This window comes from Stegostoma tigrinum, chromosome 15, assembly GCF_030684315.1.
Source record: "Stegostoma tigrinum isolate sSteTig4 chromosome 15, sSteTig4.hap1, whole genome shotgun sequence".
NCBI classification, from domain to species: domain Eukaryota; kingdom Metazoa; phylum Chordata; class Chondrichthyes; order Orectolobiformes; family Stegostomatidae; genus Stegostoma; species Stegostoma tigrinum.
The window spans coordinates 66,376,784-66,403,644 of record NC_081368.1 but is presented as its reverse complement, the minus strand read 5'-3'; the positions used below and the strand labels follow the sequence as shown (position 1 = coordinate 66,403,644).

The 26,861-nt window shown below is 40.1% G+C and overlaps 1 protein-coding gene across 10 annotated transcripts in view; it reads right to left on the bottom strand.

Annotated features, from left to right (window-relative positions):
- The window catches only part of hdx (highly divergent homeobox), a 90,093-nt gene extending 76,785 nt beyond the window's left edge, over positions 1 to 13,308 (bottom strand). For 4 of the 10 annotated variants that reach the window (XM_048544580.1, XM_059651293.1, XM_059651292.1 and 1 more), the window contains exons 1-3: positions 13,089 to 13,147; positions 10,805 to 10,912; positions 8,718 to 8,828 (exon numbers count right to left, since the gene is read on the bottom strand). In XM_048544580.1, the coding sequence (XP_048400537.1) occupies positions 8,718 to 8,741 (24 nt within the window). In that variant the 5' untranslated portion in view covers positions 8,742 to 8,828; positions 10,805 to 10,912; positions 13,089 to 13,147. Of the gene's footprint in view, positions 1 to 7,347; positions 7,496 to 8,717; positions 8,829 to 10,804; positions 10,913 to 13,088 lie in introns of all 10 variants that reach the window. The other 6 variants (XM_059651290.1, XM_048544581.1, XM_048544579.1 and 3 more) reach the window with 6 other exon arrangements.
- Positions 13,309 to 26,861: the final 13,553 nt, after the last annotated feature.

Sequence of the window (26,861 nt, the reverse complement as noted above, 5' to 3'; positions counted from 1 at the left end):
CTTTACTTAATGCGATTTTTTGGTAGAGCAATGCAACATAACTGTATCAGAGACTGGAGTAGTTCTAGAATGTGATACATATCACCTTCACTGGAAAACTATAGACAGACAATATATGTCATTCATATAGCAATGTTCACATTCCTAGAATGAATAAAATCACGACAAACTTTGAAAGAACTGAGTAAAGATGACAGACTAAATTTCTGTAGCTTCATACCCTGTCATACCCAAGTGTGGGGCATAGGCAAATATCTCTATTCTCAGTAATGAAGGTTAGAGGAACTTCTTTGCTCAGACTTGAAAATTCCTTTCTTCTTTACAATCCTGTATATTACTGACGTTTCAGGGAAAATTCAGCACGTGGTACAAGCTCAGATTCTGTACACAAGCTCTGCACTACTGCTCAAAAAGCATCAGTGACTAGCCTGGGCAAAAGTATTCAATCCAAGCCTAGACTGAGTCATCAGTCATACAGTGTTACAGTCCAGAAAGAGGATCTTTGATCCACTGTGTCCACACGACTCAAAAATTTAATATGATCCCATTTCCAGGGGCCAACACCTAATGCTGTTAGTGGTCAGTTGGCTGGGAGACTGGGTTACAATGCTGAATGATGTCAACAGCATGCACCAGCTGAGGTTTTCACGTTCTTAACTTCTTCCCTCGCCTGAGGAGTGGGTTAAACCACCGGCAGTTGTCAATCTGTCTGTCTGTCTCTCTCTCTCTCTCTCTCTCTAAAGAGAGAGAAGCCCGGCAATCCAGTAGGACTATGGAAACTTGCTTTTTATTTTACTTTCTTAAAATGTTGCAATGGTTCCACCACTACCACCCTTTCAGACAATGAGCTCCAGATGCGAAAAAAATTCTCCTTAAATCTGGTCTAAACCTCCTGCCACCAACCTTAAATTTATGTCCCGCGATAATAGACTCCAAGGTGGAAAAGTTATTCCTTTCAATCCTAAATATACCACTCGTAAATGTGTACACTTCAATCAGATTTCCCTTCAGCCTTCTCTGCTCTAAGAAAAAGGACCCTAGCCTACATAGGTACACTTTCATACTCCAGCCAGGCAACATCCTGGTGAATTTCTTCTGCACTCTATCGTAAGGATATCCTTCCAGTAATGTGGCGACTAGAATTGAATTCAGAACTCCAGATGAGGTCTAACATCTTGTGCAGCTCCATCATAACCATTCAGTTCTTGCATACAATATCTTGACGAAAAAAGGCAAGTATTCCATGTGCCATCTTAACTATCCTATCCACCAGCGTCATTGTCTTCACATTTCAAGGGCCTGCTGATCCCCAATACTACACAGTATCTAACCATTCATCATGTACTGCGTTGCATTGTTCGTACTTCCAGAATGCACTATTTCACACCTTTCATGATCGAACTGCGACCCAATCTGACCAATCCATCAATATCATACTGTGATCTAAAGCTTTCCTCTATTATTTACCACACCATCAGTTTCTGTGTCTTCTATGAAATTGTTCATAATCTTTCGGTATACTTACGTCTAAATCATTAATGCACTCCACAAACAGAAAGGGATCCAGTATGAAACCTGTAGTATGCCTCTAGACACAGGCTTACAATCACAAAAACAACATTCAACAAGCATCTCCTGCCTCCTATCACTAAGCTAATTTTAGATCTCATGGGCTCTTACCTTCTTGACCAGTGTCCTGTGTGAAAACTCATTAAAGCCTCTCTGAAGGCCACATAAAATACATCAGATGCACTGCCCCCATCCGCACACCTAGTTACCTCTTCAAATAATTCAATTAAATTTGTTAGACATGGCCTGACAAAGTCATGCTGATTATCAGCGATTAATACAGTAAAACGAAGAACTACAGATGCTGGAAATCTGAAACAAAAACTGAAATTCCTGGCGAAACTCAACGGGTCTGGCAGCATTTGTGGGAATAAATCAGAGTTTACATTTCAAGTCTGGTGACTCTTCAATCAGCAGTTATGCTGATGCTTGTCCATAACCTCCTCACTTACCAACCCCTTTCATCCCTCTCTCTCTCTGGACTCTGTTTCCATTTATCTGCTCACCTCACCCTTGTCAGCAACTTTGCATCCTACCCCCCCAACCCATTTCCAGTCCGGGTTCTGAGTAAGGGATCTCTCGACTTGAAATGTTACCTTTGATTTCTCTTCACAGATGCTGCCAGACTTGCTGAGCTTTTCCAGCAACTTTTCTTTTTGTTTCTGATTTACCGTATCTGCAGTTCTTTTGGTTTTTGTTTTAATAATTATACACGTTGTGTTTGGGGTTGATTTGAAAATTCATGTCAAGACCCTTCCTAGTCTACTCTCTTGCCTCTCACAGCAACCTAGGATACATCACAACCGGGTCTGGGGATTAATCCAATTTTAAGCCTGCTAAAACCACTACTACCACCTCCAGTTCAATGCTGATGAGATCACACAGAAGAACTGCAGGAACACAGCAGGCCAGGCAGCATCAGAGGAGCAGGAAAGTTGATGTTTCAGGTCAGGACCCTTCTTCAGAAAATAAAATTCTTCAGATTTCTGAAGAAGGGTCCCAGCTCAACCTCAACTTTATTGCTCCTCAAATGCTGCCTGGCCTGCTGTGTCCCTCCAGTTCTACGCTGTGTTATCTCCATCTCAGTGCTGATTTGTTTAACATTTCACAGTTGTCCTCCCCGATTTCTACACCTACACAATTCTTCTCTATCACAAATAGATGTAAGTACCTCATTTAAAACCTCACCTGTCTCTTCTGGCTCAACACAATCACTATTTTGATCCCTAAAGAGCCCTACTTTGTCCCTGATAATCCTAGTATAATTCTAAATATACTTATAAAACACCTTTGGATTATCCCTTATTTAACCCACTTGTATTTTCCTCATTCCCTTTCTTCACCTAATTGCTTTTTCAGAAACTCTCTGCACTTTCTATACTTGTCTTACGATTCTACTGTTTTTAGCCCCAGATACCTACCATAAGCTTCCTTTTATTCCTTATTCAATCCTGTACATTCCTCAAAATCCAGGGTTCCCTGGGTTTGCCCACCCTTTCACTGTCACTGGAACACGTTGGCCCTGCTTTCTCATTATTTCTTTTTTAAGTGGCATCCACTGCTCTGGTGTAGATTTTCCTACAATAGCTGCTTCTAGTCCACTTTGGCCAGATCTTATTTTACAATATAAAACAGGCTTTCCCCCAACTCAAAACAATTATTTCCAGTCCAACTCTAATGTAATTACCTTAACACTTACAGTATTATGGTCATGACCACTGAATGCTTCCTATTGACACTTGTCTGGCTTCATTCACAAAAATTAAGATCAGCATTCCACACCTCTGCCCACCTCATCACATAGCTTCCACACCAGCACCCCATCCCCCAACCAACCTTCCCAATCTTTTTTAAGACTTTAGGATTTTGTACACACAGACACAAGGGAGCTTTATGAATTCTGCATGCTCTAAGCCTTTCACATTGTTATAAAGGGTTTCAGTTTATCTGGGACAGACAAAGTGTGGAGCTGGATGAACACAGCAGGCCAAGCAGTATGTTGGGAGCACAAAAGCTCCTTTTGCTGCTTGGCCTGCTGCGTTCATTCAGCTCCCCACACTTTGTTATCTCGGATTCTCCAGCATCTACAGTTCCCAATATCTTTGAAATCCTTTATCATTTTTATACTTCTTTCGCCTACAATATCTCCTAACTGTTCCAGTGTCTATTATATACAAAATATGATTACTCTGTTATTGTTTTTAAGTTCAATATATATGACCATCTTCTACAAAACAACCCCCTTTCTTGCCTTGCCTGAAGATTTTGTACCATGGTATACAGAGCTGCCACTTTTGTCCCTCCCTTAACCAAAAACCAGTGATAACAATAATATCATATACCTGACATGTTAATCAGTGCCCTCAATTGCAATACTTCTTGCTCCAGTCTTGAGATGCTCTATTGAGCCCTAACTTACCCATATATATTCTGCTTTCCACACTGATTTGATTTTTATTCAATATCTATTCATGCATCACCACCCATTTCACCTCCACTCAACCTCCTATCCCCTGCCAAATTAGTTTAAGTCCCCACTAACAGCACTAGCAAACCTTTGTCCCCTGCAAAGATGCAGTTCCTGTTAAGATTCAGAATTAACCTCTCTACTTGTACAGGTCCCAGCTACCCAGAAACAGAACCAATGAAAAGTGATTTAGGAATCTCAAGCCCTACCTCCTGCACCAACTCTTCAGCCATGTAACCACCTGCTCTACCTACATATTCTCAAACTTACTAGCAAATTACACTAGGAATAATCAAGAGATTATTTTTATGACTTTTATGTCTTGCCTCCTGGTACACCCCGCCCCAACAACCCTATCAATCTTTCTGTCAATGCTGTTAGTACCAACATGAACCATGACCTCCATCTATTTGATCTTCTCCTTCAGAATGCCCTGCAGCCGCTTAGTTATATCCTTGACTCTGGCTCCAGAAAGCAACACACAATCCTGGATAATGAAATGTGAGGCTGGATGAACACAGCAGGCCCAGCAGCATCTCAGGAGCACAAAAGCTAACGTTTCAGGCCTAGACCCTTCATCGATCCTGGAGTAGTGCCTGCAGCCACAGTATTTAGGTTTCTATCACTATTGTTCCTCCTCTTTTTCATGCCAGCCTTCATGCATCTAGACTTTGGCTGTACTCCTTTCTTACCCTCAGAATATCCAAAGCATCAGATGTAGCCATTGCTATGTTGGAAATTGTTTGCGCACAACAAGACTCCAGAACCAGCAGTGAGAGAAGTGAGTAGATAATCTGTTACAGTCGTAATGTTTGAAGGATACACATGGATAAGGACTTCAGGGAGAACACTCCTGCTTTCCTTTCAATAACATCGTGAAGTATTTGGTGTGCACCTGAGAGGGTAACATGGCTCAAAATACCTCAGGCATTGTTGCACACACACAGAATTGCAATGAGATAACAAGGTATAGAGCTGGATGAACAGAGCAGGCCATGCAGCATCTCAGAAGCAGGAAAGCTGATGTTTCGGGTCTAGACCCTTCTCCAGAAAATGGGTCTAGACCCGAAACGTCAGCTTTCCTACTCCTCCGATGCTGCTTGGCCTGCTGTGTTCATCCAGCTCTACATCTTGTTGTCTCAGATTCTCCAGCATCTGCAGTTCCTACTACTACAGAACTGCAATGATGCCAGTTTTAAATTTCATACTTGGGATCCACAAATACAATCACCTCACGTAAAGTAAGAGGGCTCCCACTGATCTGCAGGTGAAACAAGATTAGTTGGTGCACAAGATGCTTGCGATTTAGTTGGGAATAAGACAGAATTTGGTCATGAGGGATTGGAATTCTAAAGACTTTGCTCCTAATGTACTCAAAGTACAAAGCACAGCAGATCATTCAGCCCATCAAAGCTAAGTTGGGTCAACCAGTGATCTTACAGGTCTTTTATACATGTGAATTAGAAACTCTTTGGATTCATATTGGATGTTTACCCACCAGCTTCCAGAGAGATAGCAAATTCTCAGGTAGAATAATGATTTCAATATATTTACTTACTCCCATTTATTAGCTGCATTCACTTGCAGGTATGAAAATTGTCATAAATCATGACATTTACTGACATATTCATGCGTTGAGCTACAACACTCCACAAATGTAATTCTTATTTCTACACCTCTCTGTTCTGATAATGTTTTAAAATTCCCCATATAAATAGCAGCAATTTCTTAACCCTATCACAAACTGCACAATTTTTCTCTGGCAACTTCTTCAGGTCAAATCAGACCACTTGACAACTTCTCATCCTCTTCAGCCCCAGAGTTACAATTTCCAGATCATTTCAAATTAATGGTGAGCCGAATTTGATTTCATAGAATCACAGAATCCCTACAATGTGGAAATAGGCCATTCAGTCCATCAAGATTACACCAACCCTCCGAAGAGCATCCCACAAAGATCCACTCTCCTATCCTATCCCTACATTTTCCATGGCTAATCCAGCTCGACTGCACATCCCTGGACATTATGGGCAATTTGATATGGTTAATTTCGCATGGCGAATCCATCTCACCTGCACATCTTTGGGCTGTGGGGAAAAAACCGGAGCACCCAGAGGATATCTGTGCAGACAGGGGCAGTATGTGCAAACTCTACAGACAGACAGGGAAGACTCAAACCAGGGTCCCTGGAGCTGTGAGGCAGCAGTGCTAACCACTGACCCACCACGTTCATTCTGTTTGCTATCTGGTATTAATGGTGAAAAATCATAACAAAGTTTTTGTTTTGTACTCATTAGCAGTTTGCAACAATACAAGTTCAAGGAGAAATACATTTATATTGTGACTGGAGAGTGCTGATCTGTTGGCAAATGGCGCTTATAGAGGAGATATTGTCATGGAGAATTTAACAGTCAATAATTGACAGTTAATTGCCAAGTTATGTCTAACTTTTACACCAAGAAGAATCTGATTTGTCAAAATACTGCCCTAAGAAACGAACCAGCGATTGACTATCACCTATTTGGTGGAGTTAGAACAGGTACAGTATGATGTGTCCTTTCTGTCCACAAAGTACAGAGGCCTGTGTATTCATTTATGTCACTTTAAGTGCACACATATCAACCATCAACACGCTCCTCTCACACAGTATAAACACTGGTTCCCTTGCATTGGTATTCTTGTGAATTGTCCTTATGAATGCAAGGTGAAAAATTTCAACAAAATGTATCTTTTTCTCAGCAATACATAAACTGTGCACTACTGAGCAACTGTTTACTTGGAGTTAGTGCCCAACACATAGCTATTCGTCAACAATTAGCTACCATTTCAAAATCCAAAAAAAACTGTCAAATTTCTGAAGAAAAATGATAAATTAACCATATTTTTGAAATGAATGCTCAGTTATCAAATTTTCCCTTTGATTAACATTTGAACTGAACTTTAACTGATATATTAAAGCTGCAGTTTGTTGTGTAAGGGATGTAAGAGCCTGGTTCAATTCAACAATAATGTAATGGAGCTGCATCTTAATGGATACAAACAGCAGTGGCTGGAGAGCTAAAAAAGTGAAAAACAAATGGGGAGCCAGGCAGACACCTGAAGGCTAGCAATAGCCTTCAGGTGTCTGCCTGAATCCTACAGTGTGGAAAGAGGGCATTTAGCCTGCTGAGACTGCATCAACACTCCAAACAGCAACCCACCCAGACCCAGGCCCTACTCTGTCCCTGTGACCCTGCATTTACTATGGCTAATCCACCTGACCTGGACATCCCTGGACATTATGGGCAACTTAACATGATCAATCCACCTACCTGCCCGTCTTTGGACTGTGGGAGGAAAACAGAGCGCCCGGCAGAAACCTATGCAGACACGGGGACAACGCGCAATCTCCACATAAACAGACTGGAACTGAACCCAGGTCCATGATGCTCTGAGGCAGTAGTGCTAACCACTGAGCCACTGTGCAAAGAATGTAAAAGATTGAGCAGGATAAGGTGACAGAGTTAATTGAACAGCCATTCAATAATGCTATACTAAGAACGGAGGCTGGTATATCTCTGAACTGCATCATGTACTGCCGTACTTAGACTTCAGACATAATAAGAAGCCAAAGCATATAGACTGTTTTTGACCTTGATTTCTCTTCAACCAGTCTACCTTGAACTAAAATGCTTGGATATGGACATAGAACTATACAACAAAAGAAATGTATCGTCAATGCAAAGGAGAATGAATCTATCACGTCACAACCATTAGTCACCATTAGTCCTTCCATGGAAGCATGTGGTTTAGTGTTTTGTTGATCGGAGCAAACAACAATCTGTTTTCCAACATAAAAAGTAAGTAATGCATAATCTGTCCTTCCATCCATTATTTCTAAAATTTTGTTTTTAAAAACTAATCGTCACAGGTAATTATGGAAACATACATTTCTTTCTCCCTTTTCTCTACACATACTCCCTTCCCTGACTTACAACATTGTGTGAAGGCAGGGCCATTGAAAATTTTAAGGCCGAGTTATATCAATCTTGACAGAAAAGGGAGTCAAGAGATTTGGGAGGTAGACGGGAAAGTAAAGGTCACAATTAGATCAGCTGTGATTTCATCAAATGGCGGAGCACACTCAAGGAGCTAAACAGCCTATGCAAGCTTATAGTTCTTGACTTCTTATGGAATTTGCCTGGAACAGGGTACCTGAAATTAAACATCTCCAGCAGTAATGTCCTTCACTTGACAATGCACAAAGGTAAAAAACTATGCAATGTCCATTCATTGCATCTTGGACTGTATTTCCACATACTTTGGTGTTTATGTGAAGCAAACTCATTTGCAACAATGCCAACATTATGATATAGATCTACTTTAGTATAAAAGAAAACATCTTCACATTGACACTGCATCGGTAGTGTGAATACAGTTCAAGTTAACAGAAAGAAAATTTATTGCTCTCAGATGTATCACGATCTATGACCCTCTTTAGTCAGCTGAAACACTGCCCACATTTTCAGCTTCTAGAAGTAGTATCTATTTTTCAGGTTTTTATAGAACAAGCCATTGTGAAAAGTATAATTGCAATTTTTTTCCAAGTGCTAGGTGACTTGGTATGAGTCAAGAAAGCCAAGATAATCTTCGATCTACCCTATTTAACAAATTTCTTAAGACACTATCAATTCAATCATACCTGTGGACAATCCCCCATTCTCATTGGCTCCCGACCCTCCTGTCACATTCGATCGAAGATAACTTTGTAAGACAAGACTGCTTCTCCACCTCGTACTGCACGGTTCCTCAGCTGGAGGCGAAACCAGTGGTTTTTAAATACAAAAAATACAACTGGTTTCTTCAAAGGAGTAATTTTCAACATTTCAAAAGGTATTACTGAATGGTAACAGCATATTTGCACCCATGTTGAGGAATAGATTGTGTTCTCTTATTGAAAGGAATTGACTTTTCTCATAGCCAAACCAAAGAAAATAAAATTCTTATTGCTCAATTACTGTGGCAGAGTGCAAGCCAGTAGGCCACTCTGTTGGCTGCTGCAACTGCACTTTCAACTAACTCTGACGAGCTCCCTGAGGTAACAGAACACTCGGTACAGTTGCATTACTACCCTGCAAACTTTGAGACACTAGTCCAACCCATGTAACCCATGGCATGCTAGAATATTGAAGTCATCAAACAGCCAATCAAACTGAAGCACTCTCTCAGACAAGAAAGTTGTAAAAATAAAGAATACTTTTCCTTCTTTAATTAATAAATTTGGTGAGGAGTATAAAGTTTGGGTTACATGTGATTAACCTAGGTGATATATTAAACATAAAATAAAGTTAAAAATCTAGAAAATTTATCATGGAACAGAAAACCCTGCGCTTCCAGAATGAGATTTTCACAACAGCGAGGTTGTTCAGCAATAATTACGATCAAGTCCAGAAATAAAAATCCATTTCAACATGCTGTAACATGACCAATCATTTCCAGGTGGAATAGAGTATTAAACATTGTTCAGGTCAATTCATTAGTTTCTATGCTGAGTGCATCTGCAAAAACTGCAACTACGCATTGTATGGGCAAGCAGGGCATCACTCCTAGCACCTTTCGAATTTGTGCGTTTTTACTGGACATGTGTGGACACCAGAAGCTGCAGTGAGTTTTACACAGTAATAATCTTGAGCACTGAAAGTTTTATCCTTGTTACAATCACAACATCCACACCAAAGCATCTGATAGATCATAAAACCACAACATGAACACAAACATGTCTCATTATTTTGCCTGTGGGTCATAATTTCTTAAATGTCTCAGCATATAAATGTAAATAGCTCAAAGGGAGAAGGCAAATTAAACAATGTTAACCAAGCAAAATTAATATCAACAAAGTCAATAATATTGGCACCTTAACGTATAAATTTTCAGTTCGCATCTTAACATGTAAAGTCTCCATTTATAGTTTAGTGCTTAAATCTCCAGAATACAAAAGACAAGTACAATTCAGCTACTTCTGTCGCACTTGTACCATATATTGAAAATACAGTTTGTGAATAACTTATACATTTTCAGAGGGTGTAATATATAATCAGCCCATCCAATTAAGCTACCAAACAAACTGACAAAACTGCTTAATTCAATTCCTTAATACAAACGTTTTCAGAGTAAATCAGTTATTGATACAAATTGAAGCTGCAGAGTACATTTCCTATTTCTCACTTTCCACTTGTCTGTACAAATGTGAATAAATATTTCATGGTAAACACAACTCCCAACAAGCTCTGTTCTCCTCTCATCCCTTACTAACCTACATTTACTCCAGGTGCAACAAGATCACAATGAGAAAATTCACATCCTTTCAAATCCTTCCATGGCTTTGTCTCTCACTATGTTTGTAGTTCTTCTGAACTGCTCAACACAAGGCTTCAGCATGCCTGAAATGTTTAAGTCATTCTACCATTGGAATACATATTTTAACTACCTCAGCCCCAAGTTATGGGCTTCCCTACAATCCCACTCCTCTCTCTCTCTCTCTCTCTCTCTCTTTCCTGTCCTTTAAAACCGAACTTTTTGAAAAGATTTACTCACTTATCGGAGAATCTTTTGTAGTTTCATGCCAAATTTAACTTGATAGTGCTCTCATGAAATGATATTGAAACTTCTGCACTATTTACTATATGACATCAAGCTGTAGGTGTACAGACTGCACAGATTAAGACAATGCCAGCCACCATCAGTTCTGAGGAAGGGTCACAAGACCCAAAACATTAATTCTGTTTTTACCTTCACAGATGCTGCCAGACCTGCTGAGCTTTTCCAGAAAATTTGTTTTTGTTCAGCAATCCGTAGTTCTTTCGGTCTTTATTTTCCATCTTTACTGACTTAACTGAACTTGGTATAGAACAGCAACATAAATAACTTCAAAATTGATTAGTTTGGACTAAAGAAAGGGAAACATAATCTACGATGCCATCTAAATGGTCATGGAATTATCGGTTGTTTCCTACACGATACCATCCTTTCAGTCCAGAAAGGAAAACCCAGTTATTCCTTTCTCTACTCCCTTCATATACTTATCCAATTCCATTTTGAAGTCTATTCATGAATATGCATTCACCAGCATAAAGCTAACTGCATTCAAGTTTCTATCAATTACTGAAAAAAAGCATTTTGCCTTTTTTCCCTACGATTATTTAGATGTGTCCTCTGTTTATTGACGCTTCTGCCATAGAAAACAGACACTTTTTAATATATGGGTTAAATTCCTGGAACTCCTGTAGGTTTACAACTGCAACCAGAAACTTAGCAGTATGGGAATAAAGAAGCAATTGACTGTAACTTGTAACTGCACGTATTTTGTTTTAAAATATGCCAAACAGCATTTAGCACAATGAGCGATTCAAAGAAGTTTCAAAACAATTTAAAACTTTGACCCAAAGCCATGGAAGTTGTATTTTACCGGTAAGAGAAAGATTCATGAGGAGATCAAGGCAAGATAATTTAACAAGTAGCAAAGTCTAAACAGCAAATGTTCCTGTTCCAAAAGCAGACAAGTGCCTGACCAACGCTGAGTGACAGACAAGTTTTCCTTTACTTGGACGTGATAAATGACGGCAAAAATGTCACACGACAAATCCAAATACTTCAAAGTTGACCTTCTCATTTCAAAACATTATGCCAAATATCCAGTGCTTTTTAGTATGTTAAGAAAAAGCTGCTGCAAATTGTATAGCCGTGTCTTCTACTGCTATCCACCACAATTCCCTTTAAAATATAATCCGTTTTTTGATACCACGATTTCCAAATAAATGTTAATTTATTCAGAATTTTATGAACTGCAGGGCATAAGTTGGATAAATAACAAAGGTGGGTTTGGAGAACTAAAAGAAAGTTTAGATTAATCAAATTCAGTGGTACAGAACAAACTATGCAGCACTGGATAGCAGTTGAACAGGATAGCTGTATGTGCTGCATGTTAAATTATATTGCACCCTGTCTTAAATTATGTCAAACTTGTAATTCTGCATGTTAAATTATATTGTTGGCTACTAAATTGTAAGACATCGTGTGCCAAGTTATATTTAATTGCACTGCATTTTACATTGTATTAAACTGTACTTCGTTAGTGCATTTTTACAGAACAGGATACATTCCACAATTATGTATTTGTAAATCGCAATGTTATTTTAGACTGTCCCTGTTAGCTGCTGTTAATATTCCTCTATTTTAATATTACACATTAAGTTAAATTGTAATGGACTGTGATATTATAGGTTATGCTATTAGAACATAGTGTTTGTCGTACATATTTTGTTTACATCAAAGAAAATTTACTTTAGATTATACGGCATTGAATGCACAGTCGATGTACAGTTTATAAGGTCACATTGCTCTCGTTAATTTGCAGCATGTTAGACCGGATTGCTTGTGTAGGCAGGCGTTAGACGAGCATACGATGTGCTGCGTGTTTATTCTACGGATTTGATTGTGGTTACAGCAAAATTCTACAAAGTGCCCTCCCTCCCGGAGTGAATGAAAGCAAGAAGATCCCAGCAAGTGCGCATGAGTGGAGTTAGCAGCGCCTGGGCCATTCTGGTGAAATCCTCCTCTCTGTGTGTGTATGTGTGTCTGTCGTCCCCGCCCGCCCATCCGCCAGGACAGGGTGGACTGGAGACAGACAGAGGGTGTCCGTCGGTTTGAGGGGGGAGGGGTAACCGAGTAGATGCTGTTGGCGGGACGGTTCGGGGAAGAGGGGAGCTTATTCCTCTCTCTCTCTCAGCTAACGGAAAGTTTGCCAGCGGCGGTCGCCGTGACTCTAAATTGGGATGTTTGAAGTGAGGAGTACTTCAGTTCACGGGGATGACCTACCAGCCGCAGGGAGGGAGGCCGAGCCAGGCCAGGCCACGCTCACCAACGGCAACTTTAGCCACTTTCTGAAATAACAAAAAAAACCCACCCCGCTGCCTCCTATTCACCACCGCAGCCCGGCAGGGGAGGACAGGAGGGAGGGGGCGGGAGAAATCCCTCTAAATTCAGTTGAATTCACGGTAAAATCAGCCGCGCGTACCTTGAAGCCCTGTAAAAAATCAGAAGAATATCAATTCAGCAGATTTCTCCAGCTCTCCGAGCCAGACAATAAAATCAGACCCGTCCAATCGCACCTGCTCTCATGATCATGACGTCCGAGGCGACAGGAACCAATCGACGCCCGGCTTCTGCCCAGGCTCGGCGGGGAGAAGGAGCGGGGTGCGCAGGCGCCGACGGGAATTCTCCCGTCTCTTTCCCCTTCACCCCGCTGCCAGACCCCTTTCTCATCCCCTCCCACCTAACCCCCCCGCCCCGGTTTGTCAATGGCAACGGCCCCAAGCCGGAAGTCCCGCCTCTCCTCCATGGCAACGGCTGCCTTTCCGCGGGCCGGAAGTCTCTGCCCCTACCTGACGACCGACTTGCGGCTGGAGTCTCCAGAAGCTTTGGACTTGATCATTTTTGGGGTCGGGTCAGGTCGTGTGGGGTGTGGTGGATGGCGTGGGTTGTTGTTGATTTGGCATTTTTGTTTTAAATCTAATGGCGAGGTTTATTTGTTCACGCTGTTTGACGGTTGTGGGAAAGCCGAGAGGATGCCCGTAGTGAAATTGTATGGGTGGACTCAAGTCACGTGATAGTCTGCACCCTCATCCCTTCCCGCCCCCCGCCAGTCCCCCAAAAACTCAAAGATGCATCGCTGCTTGAGTTATGTCAGCACTGTGCTGAGAACAAAAGCCAAAGGGGAGCAAGAGTTGGCCCTGCATTTATCCTTGGCCTTTAGTACTCTTCCCTTAAAAAGACCCTGACTGACACTGTTTTGAAATTCGTAATCAGAGATAATGGGAACTGCAGATGCTGGAGAATCCGAGATAACAAAGTGCGGAGCTGGATGAACACAGCGGGCCAAGCAGCATCTTGGCCTGCTGTGTTCATCCAGCTCCACACTTTATTATCACTGTTTTGAAATTATTGTGTGCCAACCAGGAGAAAGTAAAGGAAGCAGGGTGTGAAAACCAAGAAAATAGGCAAAGATCAAAGTTGGGGTTAAATTTTGCAGGCTGGCCTCCTGCTGTAAACTTGGACACCCCTCTTCAATACTATACGCTCAGTTACTTAAAGAAACTTGCTTGTCTGCCACTAGGTGGAATACGTATTTTCATGTTCAAAAATGGTTAAGTAAGACCGAAGTGTGAATTACAAGTTGCTACGAGCTTTTGTCTGCCAAGTTGTTCAATTGATAGTATTTAAACTTCACATTTGCCTTGTCTTATTTGCAAATAATGTAAGTTTCAAGAAGTGCACTTTATAGGCCAATCGGTGTCAGTAGGGGGAGACAAGTTCAGTACTGGGAAAGAAATGGAAAATAAAAACCAAAATGCTGGAGATCCAGCCGGTCAGGCAGCATCTATGGACAGAAAGCAAGCTAATGTTTAGAGCCTAGATGACTTGAAAATTAGGCCCTGAGGCAGACACAAAATGGATAGAATGTAGCATTTCGAGGTTTTTCCATATTTATGTAAGTTTCTTGTTACCACATCTTTCATCTTCATAGAATCCTAAAATACTTATGACTATTTCTACCCTTCTAACTACTGCCTCACTGCATGATTTTTATCATTTCTCATAAGTATGCAAATGTATCTATGCATTTCTTTGTGACATTGTCTATTTCAATCCTTCACTTAATCAAAGATATTCCTGCGAACTACCATTATTTGCCTTTTTAAATCCAAATGGAAAATTTCTAGATTTTCATTGATCTAAGTTATTTTGTAGGGCCTCTTTTAACTCTTAAAGTACTTCTGTGAGGTCAGTATTCTACAATTTATCGTCTTCCCTCTTCTTTACCTTTCAAAGTACATCTCATTCTTGAATATTTGAGTATGGATTACATAATTTTGGTAACAGTATGCAACCTTATCGTTGTCCTCTCTTCCCTTGAAACATATCTGATTGTGGCTTCTCTTGCGTGATGCACTCGATTTGGTCCCAGTATATGTTGTGGATAAATTTTACATCTTTACTCTCAGTGTCAGATTTCAGCAACATGTTTATTAACATGGATGATAAACATGATTGAATATTTTTTCAGGTCTGTAAAGTGCATTTAAATGTTCTTGTTTATTTGTTCCTCCGTTATTAATTATTAATAGCTTTTATTAATAGAGGGATTGAGTTCCAGAACCAAGAGGTTATGGTGAAACTGTACAAAAGTCTGGTGCGGCCGCACTTGGAGTATTGTGTACAGTTCTGGTCACCGCATTATAAGAATGATGTGGAAGCTTTGGAAAGGGTGCAGAGGAGATTTACTAGGATGTTGCCTGGTATGGAGGGAAGGTCTTGTGAGGAAAGGCTGAGGGACTTGAGGCTGTTTTCATAAGAGAGAAGAAGGTTGAGAGGTGACTTAACTGAAACATATAAAATAATTAGAGGGTTAGACAGGGTGGATAGGGAGAGCCTTTTTCCTAGGATGGTGACGGCGAGCATGAGGGGGCAAAGCTTTAAATTGAGGGGTGAAAGATATAGGACAAATGTCAGAGGTAGTTTCTTTACTCAGAGAGTAGTAAGGGAATGGAACGCTTTGCCTGCAACGATAGTAGATTTGCCAACTTTAGGTACATTTAAGATGTCATCGGACAAGCATATGGATGTACATGGAATAGTGTAGGTTAGATGGGCTTGAGATCGGTATGACAGGTCGGCACAACATCGAGGGCCGAAGGGCCTGTACTGTGCTGTAATGTTCTATGTTCTATGTTAGATATTTCTGGATCCCAATTCAGGTCAAATCGAAGATAATAAAGTGTGAAGCTGGATGAACACAGCAGGCCAAGCAGCATCTCAGGAGCACAAAATCTGACGTTTCGGGCCTAGACCCTTCATCAGAGATGGGGATGAGGAGAGGGTTCTGGAATAAATAGGGAGAGAGGGGGCGGCGGACAGAAGATGGAGAGGAAAGAAGATAGGTGGAGAGGAGAGTATAGGTAGGGAGGTAGGTCAGTCCAGGGAAGACGGACAGGTCAAGGAGGCGGGATGAGGTTAGTAGGTAGGAAATGGAGGTGCGACTTGAGGTGGGAGAAAGGGATAGGCGAGAGGAAGAACATGTTAGGGAGGCGGGGGCAGGCTGGGTTGGTTTTGGGATGCAGTGGGAGAAGGGGAGATTTTGAAGCTTGTGAAGTCCAAATTGATACCATTGGGCTGCAGGGTTCCCAAGCGGAATATGAGTTGCTGTTCCTGCAACCTTCGGGTGGCATCATTGTGGCACTGCAGGAGGCCCATGATGGACATGTCGTCTGAGGAATGGGAGGGGGAGTTAAAATGGTTTGCGACTGGGAGGTGCCGTTGTTTATTGCGAACCGAGCGGAGGTGTTCTGCAAAGCGGTCCCCAGGCCTCTGCTTGGTTTCCCCAATGTAGAGGAAGCCGCACCGGGTACAGTGGATCTACCCGGTGTGGCTTCCTCTACATTGGGGAACCCAAGTGGAGGCTTGCAGTCCGCTTTGCAGAACACCTCCGCTCGGTTCGCAATAAACAATGGCACCTCCCAGTCGCAAACCATTTTAACTCCCCCTCCCATTCCTCAGACGACATGTCCATCATGGGCCTCCTGCAGTGCCACAATGATGCCACCCGAAGGTTGCAGGAACAGCAACTCATATTCCGCTTGGGAACCCTGCAGCCCAATGGTATCAATTTGGACTTCCCAAGCTTCAAAATCTCCCCTTCTCCCACTGCATCCCAAAAGCAACCCAGCTCATCCCCTCCCCCCACTGCATCCCAAAACCAGCCCAGCCTTCCCTGCCTCCCTAACATGTTCTTCCTCTCAACTATCCCTTCCTCCCACCAAAGGCCGCACCTCCATTTCCTACCTACTAACCTCATCCCACCTCCTTGACCTGTCCGTCCTCCCTGGACTGACCTATCCCCTCCCTACCTCCCCACCTATACTCTCCTCTCCACCTATCTTCTTTTCTCTCCATCTTCGGTCCACCTCCCCCTCTCTCCCTATTTATTCCAGAACCCTCTCCCCATCCCCTCTCTGATGAAGGGTCTAGGCCCGAAATGTCAGCTTTTGTGCTCCTGAGATGCTACTTGGTCTGCTGTGTTCATCCAGCTTCACACTTTGTTATCTTGGATTCTCCAGCATCTGCACTTCCCATTATTTCAGGTCAAATCCAGATTATATTTCACCAATCTCACTTCAAATTTTTTTTTCATTCTATTATGATTTTCAAGGTGACTTCAATGAAATGATTTATTATGTTTATAACTCCAAAATGATTGCATTCCAATTCTTTAGGTTTCATGAGTAATTTACTGAATAACAGATGTTTCAAATCATTGGAATGTTGCCTTTGGAATATATTTGATCACAAATTTCTGTCACCACTTCTAATTGTGTTTCTCCAAGGGACTTCAGATGTTTTGTTATTTCATTTCTGCCTGGAGCTTTTCCTGTACTCATCTATTCAAAATTATTTTTTAACATCTGATATCACTATATTCCATTCATCATTTGCCTGTATATCTTTAGGACTCCCTCAAATTGGGTCATTATAGAATTTACTTATATATTCTAACCATCCTTTTGATTTGATTTATTGTAGTCACGTGTACCTAAGTACAATGAAAAGCTTTGTTTGTGAGTAGATCATAGTAATGAAGGTCACAGGGGTGCCTAGACAGAGTAAGGCACACAAGGTTACACTATTCAGGAGATGCATAAAGCAAGATACAGACTTAGAATTTAAGTTTAAAACTGTGGAACGGTTATAATAGATGTTAGAGTAAGGTCTGCTGTAGGACACTCACCTGGTGTCAGCACGACTGCGTCCCTTTCAAACAATATTTTTCCATCTTTGCCTTTTAAGCATCCATTATCTGTTATCTTTTTTTACTATTTGTCAACGGTTTCTCCTCCTGCTGCATAAATATTATATGATACCTACTCTTCTCCAGCTCAAAAGCAAGCCAAGCAGCATTCCTTTATCAAATGTTTTTCTTCATGTTTCTGTTGCCTGCAAATCAAAAAGTACTTGGATCATAAGTTCATTTGGAGTACCCATTTCAGGGCAGCTACAATAAAGAAGTAATTGTTAAATGTACATTAGTTGTTTTGGAGAATCACGTGCTGCTATAAGTAGTGGCAATTTGTAAATAATTGTTGGGATAGAAATTCCATACATGTAATGTTTAACTCTGAATAAATGTTTTTAAAGTTGTGTAATGATTGTGTACGTATGTAGAATTTCTTTATTTCGCCAACTGACTTTCCAGCATGTTTATAGCATAGTGATATAGAATGGGTTCACTTAGGATAAAAGTTAGAAATTAAAGGAATGAATTTATCAAACTAAACACTAAAATCCTTCAGGCTATTATGAAAAAATGGCAAAAAGCAGAAATAAAATTGTTGATATATGATTATCCTCTAATATTCTGAGAATCTGAACTGTATGATCAATTGAAAAATGAAATCTATGTATGGGCATGTGTTATGTCCCTCTTGAAGAAATGTTGTGTAAGATAATCTACTCTGATGGTTGCCTCTCAGTTCAATAGTGATAAAGATTTGTACCACCTCTTCGAGTTATTATGTGAAATATGCAAGAGGTGATGTGTTAAAGCCTCTCGGGCATGATCATATTTTAACAGCTTTAGGAACACTGTTGGTCATTCCAGGGTCAATTATTTTATGGACTTTAACAGATATGTAAAAGATTAACAAAAATTTGAATTAACAAAATTCAATCTGGTAATCCCAACATCAGCAGAATCATAAAATCATACAGCAGAGAAACAGGCCCTTCGACCCACCATGTCTCTGCCAACCAACAAACACCAAACTACTTTAATACCATTCTCCTACACTTGGTCCATAGCCTACTGTGCCCTAGCATTCTAAGTGCTCATCCAGATGTTTCTTAGAAGTTGTGAGAGTGCTCGTCTCCACTGCTCTTTCAGGCAGCAAATTCCTTCTGATCTCCTCTAAATCACTTACTCCTTACCTTAATCATGTGCCCTCTGGTCTTAGACATGCCTGCCGTGAGAGGTTAAATTGCTGGTATGTACTGAGACATCCCCTTTGAGCATGTTATTGGTTCAAATTGGTGTCTGGTTCTCTGAGAGGTGAGTCCTGTTGGATTAGATATCTCCTACCTTGAATAAAAGTCCAAACAAAACAGTTATTCCTTTTAGTCTTCAATGAACACATACCAAAGTGACGCAATAAAGAACCCAATTATTGCAACATTTTAAGATAATCGGCAATGGAGGTACAATAGCAGTACGAAAGCCCCTTTTGCAGATCTAGCTAAGACAGCAGAACATAAAATTAAAACAATAATAATTGGGAAATAAAATTCAGAAATGCCCAAGACACAGCTAATGGTCCCTTCAATTGTGACTCAGAGGAAGTATTGTGTGACAAACTACCCAAAACGAAGAGATAGTGTTCTTTACACTTCATGATACAAATTCTAAGGAAGAGCTTGGATATAGTGGTGAAACAGAACAGATTATACTGGTCAAGTGGTGCTTTAGTCCTGTTGTGAAAATATTAGTTGCAAATTATGTTATTTGTAGACACTGTATGATGCTTGGACCTTAACAGCATATGGAACAGATTAGTTAAAATGTTATAGTAGACTGTCCCAAAACTGAATGAGTAATCATGACAGTTCACTTTATTTTGTGATAATGGGAACTGCAGATGCTGGAGAATCCAAGATAATAAAATGTGAGGCTGGATGAACACAGCAGGCCCAGCAGCTTTATCTTGTTTGGCCACATTTTCATGGCATTGCAGATCAATCCTCAAAACCTGTATCCTGCGGTTTCATAATTTTTGAGTGAAATTTCTTTGAAACTGTCCCATAGCAGCAGGAGTTATGGACGGAAAATAAAGATAAAAGTATCCCTGGCCTGAATGATGCCTCTGAGGCATGTAAGGTTTAGGGACATGTGTTTAGCTGAAAATAGGTTATGTTCAAATAACAATAGCAAATCCCACAATGTTTTATTAGGATCAGAATAGGAAATTTCAGGCATCTTCGTGATGCATGTTAATCATTTCATCATAGTAAGAATTTAAGGAATGTGGTATTATTAAAGTAGGATTTTAAATTGAGGCCTAGCTTATGGAACTTTTAAATATATTGGTTTGAAATATTAAGCAGAGTTGCCCTGAAATAACTGTAAATGAACAAACCTACGTTCTGAGTTATTCCCATCCCTGTTAATTACCTTTGGCCCACACACAGAGATTTTCATTTTCCAAAGACAGAACAATTGTGAAGCTTTATTGGTCAGTTGAGCTGTGTGGGAGTTAAATACTGCAATGAAGCAATCAAAGCCATGGCTGTTTTCAGGGCAGATGAAACATAATTTTTTTTTTGGAGTAATGCGTCCCTAAGTTCCCTTACTTGGGCAACCCGAAGAACATCAAATTTGTAGTGTTTAGCAATATTTTTCACATTAATATTCCTGATGAGTATTCTATTGTGACTGGTTTCATAATATTTCTGATGTGAGATGTTATTTAACTTGGGAAGCTATAATAAAGGTTCCTGAAACCACTTTGGCTGCAGAAACGCTAGCTCAGGCAGAGGCTGTAGGAATTGAATGCTATTTTATTAAACATTTTAAGTGCAATTTTGGACAGTGTTAAAGATACTATACCATTGAATTTTATGCAGTAGGTTATTTATTGTAGAATAATATATACTCTATGGAAAATGTGACAGGGAAAAGCTCAGAGATTGACCTCACTGGCTTAAATTCAGTCCTGAAGAGAAAAGAAAACTGACTTTTTTGGGTGGTGTCTGATGGTTTTACTAAAATCAATGGATAGATATAAGAACTCTTAGGTGTTTCAGGTGAAAGGAGCTGCACTATCTACTGATTATGTGATATTCTGTGTAGATAATGCAGGCTTTTCATTGAATTGTTTTGAAATTTGATTATACTGTTATGATCCCAGCTGACATTATTGGTCAAGTCAGATCCTGAATTGAATTCCAGCTTACTAGTACATATTTTGAGACAACACAGTGTGGAACTGGAGGAACACAATATGCCAGGCAGCATCAGAGCAGCAGGAAAGCTGTCGTTTTGGGTCAGGATCCTCCTTCACAAATGGGGAGGGAGAATTTTATCTGGGAAGTCAATAGAGAGAGGATGGATGGGGCTGGGGAAGGTATGTGGTATGGTGATAGGTGGGTACAGGTACAGAGTGGTGGGGATTGGTCAGTGAGGTGAGAGAGGTGGATAGGTGGGAGAGAAGATGGACAAGTTGTGTCAGGTCAAGGAGGCAGGGATGAGAGGGAGGGTTGGATGTGGGATGAGGCTGAGGTTGGGGAGATTTTAAAACTGATGAATTAACTGCTTAGGCCATTGAGCTATAGGGTTCCAAGGTGGAATATGAGGTGTTCCTCCCAGTTCCACACTTTGTTGACTCTGACTATATGATCTGCAGTTCTTGCTATTTGTGAGTGATCAAGAACATGTTTTGTTTTGTTTTATTTTGGTTTTAATGAGATGGTCTCTCACTAAAACGTAAGCAGACTATGCCACAGAGTTTTTTTAAACAATAAAACAAATTTATTAATTAAAAGAAACAACGATAAAGTTGAACAAATCAAGCAATTTACTTTGAACCCAAATTCAAATATTTTTGAACACACTGCATAAAAGCATGACCTCATTGATCCCCAAACAATTCTTTCCAAGTCCCAACAACATCCCCTGTATGGTACCCCAAAGCACCCCCTGTACAGTACTCTCTCGGGGGAAAAATAACAATCTTTCTGACACCTTGATAGGTAAACTGTGATTTTAGTTCCATATCTAAAATACTGAGAGCTTCTTCCTGGAGATATTTTATACTAGAACTTAAAATTAATGAGCATCATGTAAACATTTCAGGGTTTTATCAAGATATTTCTGACTTTGGACTATCATCAACTCCTTATTGTAAGGTAACCTATTTTTGCTCTATTCTCCTCTTCACAGGAACATTTCTCTGTTCAACCAGCTCCATCCGAGGACTCCACAGATCTGCCAAAACAAAGTAAAACTAAAATCAGTTTCTCCCTATAAACTAAGGCTATTTCTCTAAGTTTAAAAAAACTCTAAGACTGAAAATTTCTAGCAGTTATGACATTGGTATGTTAACAAACATATCCTTGAGAATTTAAAGCATAATGGTAAGTCATAAAACATCCTAAGCTGAAACAATTAGTATTGCAAAAGAAGCTCTATCAAACTGTTGCAAAATAAATCACCATGGCTGCAGAAACACTTACAAGTTAATTTAAGATACATGCTTAAAATAAATTGTTATAATGTATGGAAACAACAGTTTATATCACACTTCCATCACCAAAGAAGGATGAAAATATATCTTAGAGGCATTTTCATTATTCAAAGACACTTATCTCAATGCTAATTCAATGTCATACTAACAGTGGTAACATTAATACTGTAGAAGTAATAATATTTTCATCGAGTATATATTGGGTTACATCACAGCCATTTTGACAAAGGCTCATTTGTACAACATTCCGTGCTGTCTTGTGTATGTGATCCTGATCAAGTGTTTGCAATAATATTTTCTTTTTCCATGCGCATGAACAATTTTCAAACTACAGGATTGGAGAATGAAGCTCCATCAAAATAAGGATAGGTTCTTGTCCCAAAATTTTTGAAAGAAAGTCAAAATAGTTGTAATCTGTATAAACAACATTTTCTTCCATGTTCATGAGGATCATTAGCAGTCATTTCTGCCACTGTTCAGTGAGATTCCACCACTAGATACATATTCCTCTCCCATCCCTTGACAATCTTCCACACCGATCATTCCCTCCAGGACACCCTCATGTATGCTTCCTTCACAGCTGAACCCTCCCACACCACACAACTTCCCCCCACCGCCCACCACCCACATAAGGTGTAACACCTGTCTGCTCACTTCCTCCTCAGTATCCAAGGGCCCAAACTCACCTTCCAGGTGAAGCAATGATTTATCTGCACTTCAGACAAGCTAATCTACTGCATTCACTGCTCACACTGTGGCCTCCTGAACATCGGGGAAATGAAGCATAGACTGGGTAATTCCTTCACAGAATACCTACGTTCTGTCTGTAAAAAAGATCCTGAGCTTCCAGTTGCCTGCCACTTCAACACAACACCCTGTTCCGTGACCAACATCTCTGTCTCAGGCTTGCTGTCGTGCTCCAGCGAACTCAGCACAAGCTGGAAGAGCAGCACCTCGTTTTCCACTTGGGGACCCTACAGCCTTTTGGACTCAATATTCATTGATTTTAGGGACTGAGCTCTCCCATGTCATTACCCCAACCCCCCACACCTGGGCTTGTTATCATATAGTCTGCTATTGCACACAAACTATTGTTCAGAACTAACAGTCCCCATTAATAGCTATTCATCCTCCTAGCCAGATCGTTATCCACTACATCATCCGTCCAACTATTCTTTCTCTGTTCCCACTGTTGTTTACTCCTTGCCCCCTTCCACCACCCTATCTTTTGCATATAAACCGACATTTTTCTTGCTACCGAAAGTTTTGAGGAAGGGTCGCTTGACCTGAAATGTTAACTCTGATTTCTCTCCACACCTGCTGAGCTTTTCCAGCACTTTTTGATTTTGTTTCTTCCATATTGTTGCACGTGTATATTTCAAAATAGCCAGCACAACACTCAATGTCTCAATCTCAACTATTGAATACTTTTGTTCTCATGAAGTTATTTTCTTTGTGTCAGATATAAAATAACTGATGGGTTCATATCATCTCGCAATAAAATAGCTCCTACACCAATGCTGAATAGAGCAATGGCATCAAACAGTAAATGGTTTTGCATTATTAAGTGGACTAACACTGGTGCTGTTGTCAGCACTGCTTTTTGAAGTTTCAAAGGCACATTGACACTCTTCCATCCATTCAAATTTTCTGCCTCTTTTGAATATGTTTTTAAAGGGAGGGAATGTCAAGGGATGGGAGAGGAATGGTGACATTCAGAACAAACTTGCTGTATAGTACATTCACACCAACAGAGCATAAAATGTTGCTTCTAATTTAAGCATGGGAAAATCCAAAATAGCCTGTAAGTTAGCTTCTTGAGGTGCCACTTAGATTTCGGCTTCTTCTCTTGTATTCTAATTTTCCAAAAGCTAGCATTCAAGTAGACGTTTTGATTATTTGCTGTATCTCTCTGTGATATTTTAATCATTGATGAATATGCTCTCCAATCTATTTGCATTACTATTATTTCCAACTTCTCACTATTTAAATGTCGCTAATTTTACTTTGTAGATTCAAAATGGACAACCCTACATCTGCACTTATTGGATTATCGGATACTTCTTTGAGATAAATCATGGTCATGTTTGGCTTTCAAACATTTTTGGCAATAAATTACTTCAAAGGATAATATTTTTTGAGATGTGTCAGGGTGTTGTGTTGAAGTGGCAGGCAACTGGAAGCTCAGGATCTTTTTTACAGACAGAACGTAGGTATTCTGTGAAGGAATCACCCAGTCAATGCTTCATTTCCCCGATGTTCAGGAGGCCACAGTGTGACATGATAAATAAGATTATTTTAATTTGCAAAAATGGCACCAGGCACCCATTTTCTTTAGACTGTCTGAAAAAGCAGAGGTTTGAACAACATTAAAATGAATAGTTTAATTTTCCAATCCTCTCTGTGATGCATTTTTATGGTGGAATTCAGCTCAGTTTTGTTTTCCAAATGTTTGAATGAAGTCTGCCCTGTATATCTTGTCCCAAATGCTGTAACTAAATTATTGTCATTTTTTGCTTCACACAAAATGCACTTTAAAAATTATTGTTGGCTTCACTTTTTTACACCTTAACTGGATTATACAGTGAATTGATTGCTTTGATGTACTATTACTTAAGTAAGTGATGCCCTGAAACTCATTCCTCACTTTTATCTGATTCACTACTCCTTGTTTACAATCTTATCAAGATTTTTTTTATCACTGCTCCAATATGCTGTCTCACTTAAACTTTTCATTCTACTTACTACACTGCAAAGTGCCTTGGAATGTTTTCCATGTTGAGACAGTAAATAAATGAGTCTGTGTAAAAACAACAGTTAAGCATAAAATGATTACAAAAAAAGTTTATGTTCATTTTATTGTGACTTCTGTTTTTATTTAAAGAAGTTTCACAATTACGAGAAGGCTAAGACCACCTTTAATGTTCCTTACTGACAATAACACAGACAAGAAATAAAGATTGGAATCATGTTCTGTGTTCCTCAGTGCCACAGCAGTGTGTCCAATATGCGACATTATAATAACTCTTCAAATTGACTTCTGAAGTATCCTTAATTATTATGACATATCTGTACTATGTGAGTAAATGTTGTAAATCCTGAGGGCATTGGTAGTGTTTGTGGTATTTTGTCATTCTTGTAAATGTTCTTAATCTATTTCTACTTATTTATATGTGATGCAGTTAATGTAGTCTATTTCCGTTCAATCTTCTCTATGGAGAACAACCATGGTTTATCGAAGTTATTTATGTGAGCAGCCAGTTTAGAATCAAAGCATCTAACTAGGACTGAAGTGACTATGTTTCCATGCAAATTAGATTAGATTAATTCGGAATGAAATGGTGCTCATGATTAACAAAATTTTACAACAATAGAACTTCTTACTGTATGTCCTCGATAAAGTCAATCTCATGTTAAAGTCGACCTCCTATTTTTGGCAAAAAATAGTCTGGAATTTTCCATATATATAGAACATAGAAACAAAGAACATTACAGCGCAGTACAGGCCCTTCGGCCCTCAATGTTGTGCCGACCTGTGAAATCTCATCCTCTTTACAGATAACTGTTCAACATTTGAGAGCCAAGGTGTTATCATGTACACAAATGTTACAATGAGAAGATGAACTTTTTCGAGCTATTAAGTGTTTCGATGTACAATTCGCTCCAGTGTTGGGCTCCGGATTTCTCCGAAATTTATTATCGAACGAGCACTCTATTTGGTATAATTAGTAGTCACCTTTAGTACGCCCAAGGCGCTCTGCTCCGGATCTTCAGTCTGCTGGTCGTGACACAGTGCTCCGGGACTCCAGCCTGCTGGTCGTCCCACTCCACACCTCCAGCCTGCTAGCTGTCCCACTCCACTGCGGGTCTCCAATCTGCTCCGTTCGGGCCCTTAGCTGCACCAACGGTGTCATTGCCGCTCCAAGGCAAGCTGTTCTTTTTTAAAAATAGGGGCAATAACAAGTTTTAAAAAAAGGTGACGGAAGAATTACTAATTCATTTTTGTTCCTATCAGTCTTTATCCAGTAACTACCATAATTCATTGTGTTTTTATTTAAAATTTATTCATTTAGAGACCATTTGGGCTTCTGTTCATGATACGGTAGTAATTTTGACAGGCATGAATTTCAGCCCTTCTAAAGTGGTACCCATGTAACAGTTGACCCCATAAATTTAACCTTAAAAAATGGTATTAAAAAATTCAACTTTTGCATAAGTATACGTGAGAAGTTCTTGAGAATTTTTATGATGCTGTCAGTTGTTTAAGGATTTGATTGTGAATCAAATCAGATGCATGAAACCAGAGAAAATATGTTAGAGATAACAAGGTGCAGAGCTGGATGAATCAAGAGGGCCAAGCAGCATCAGAGGAGCAGCTTTCCTGGTCCTCTGATGCTACTCGGCCCGCTGTGTTCATCCAGCTCTACACCTTGCTATCTCAGATTATCCGGCACTGGCAGTTCCTACTATCTCAGAATTTATTAGAGTACAGGTTCTAACAA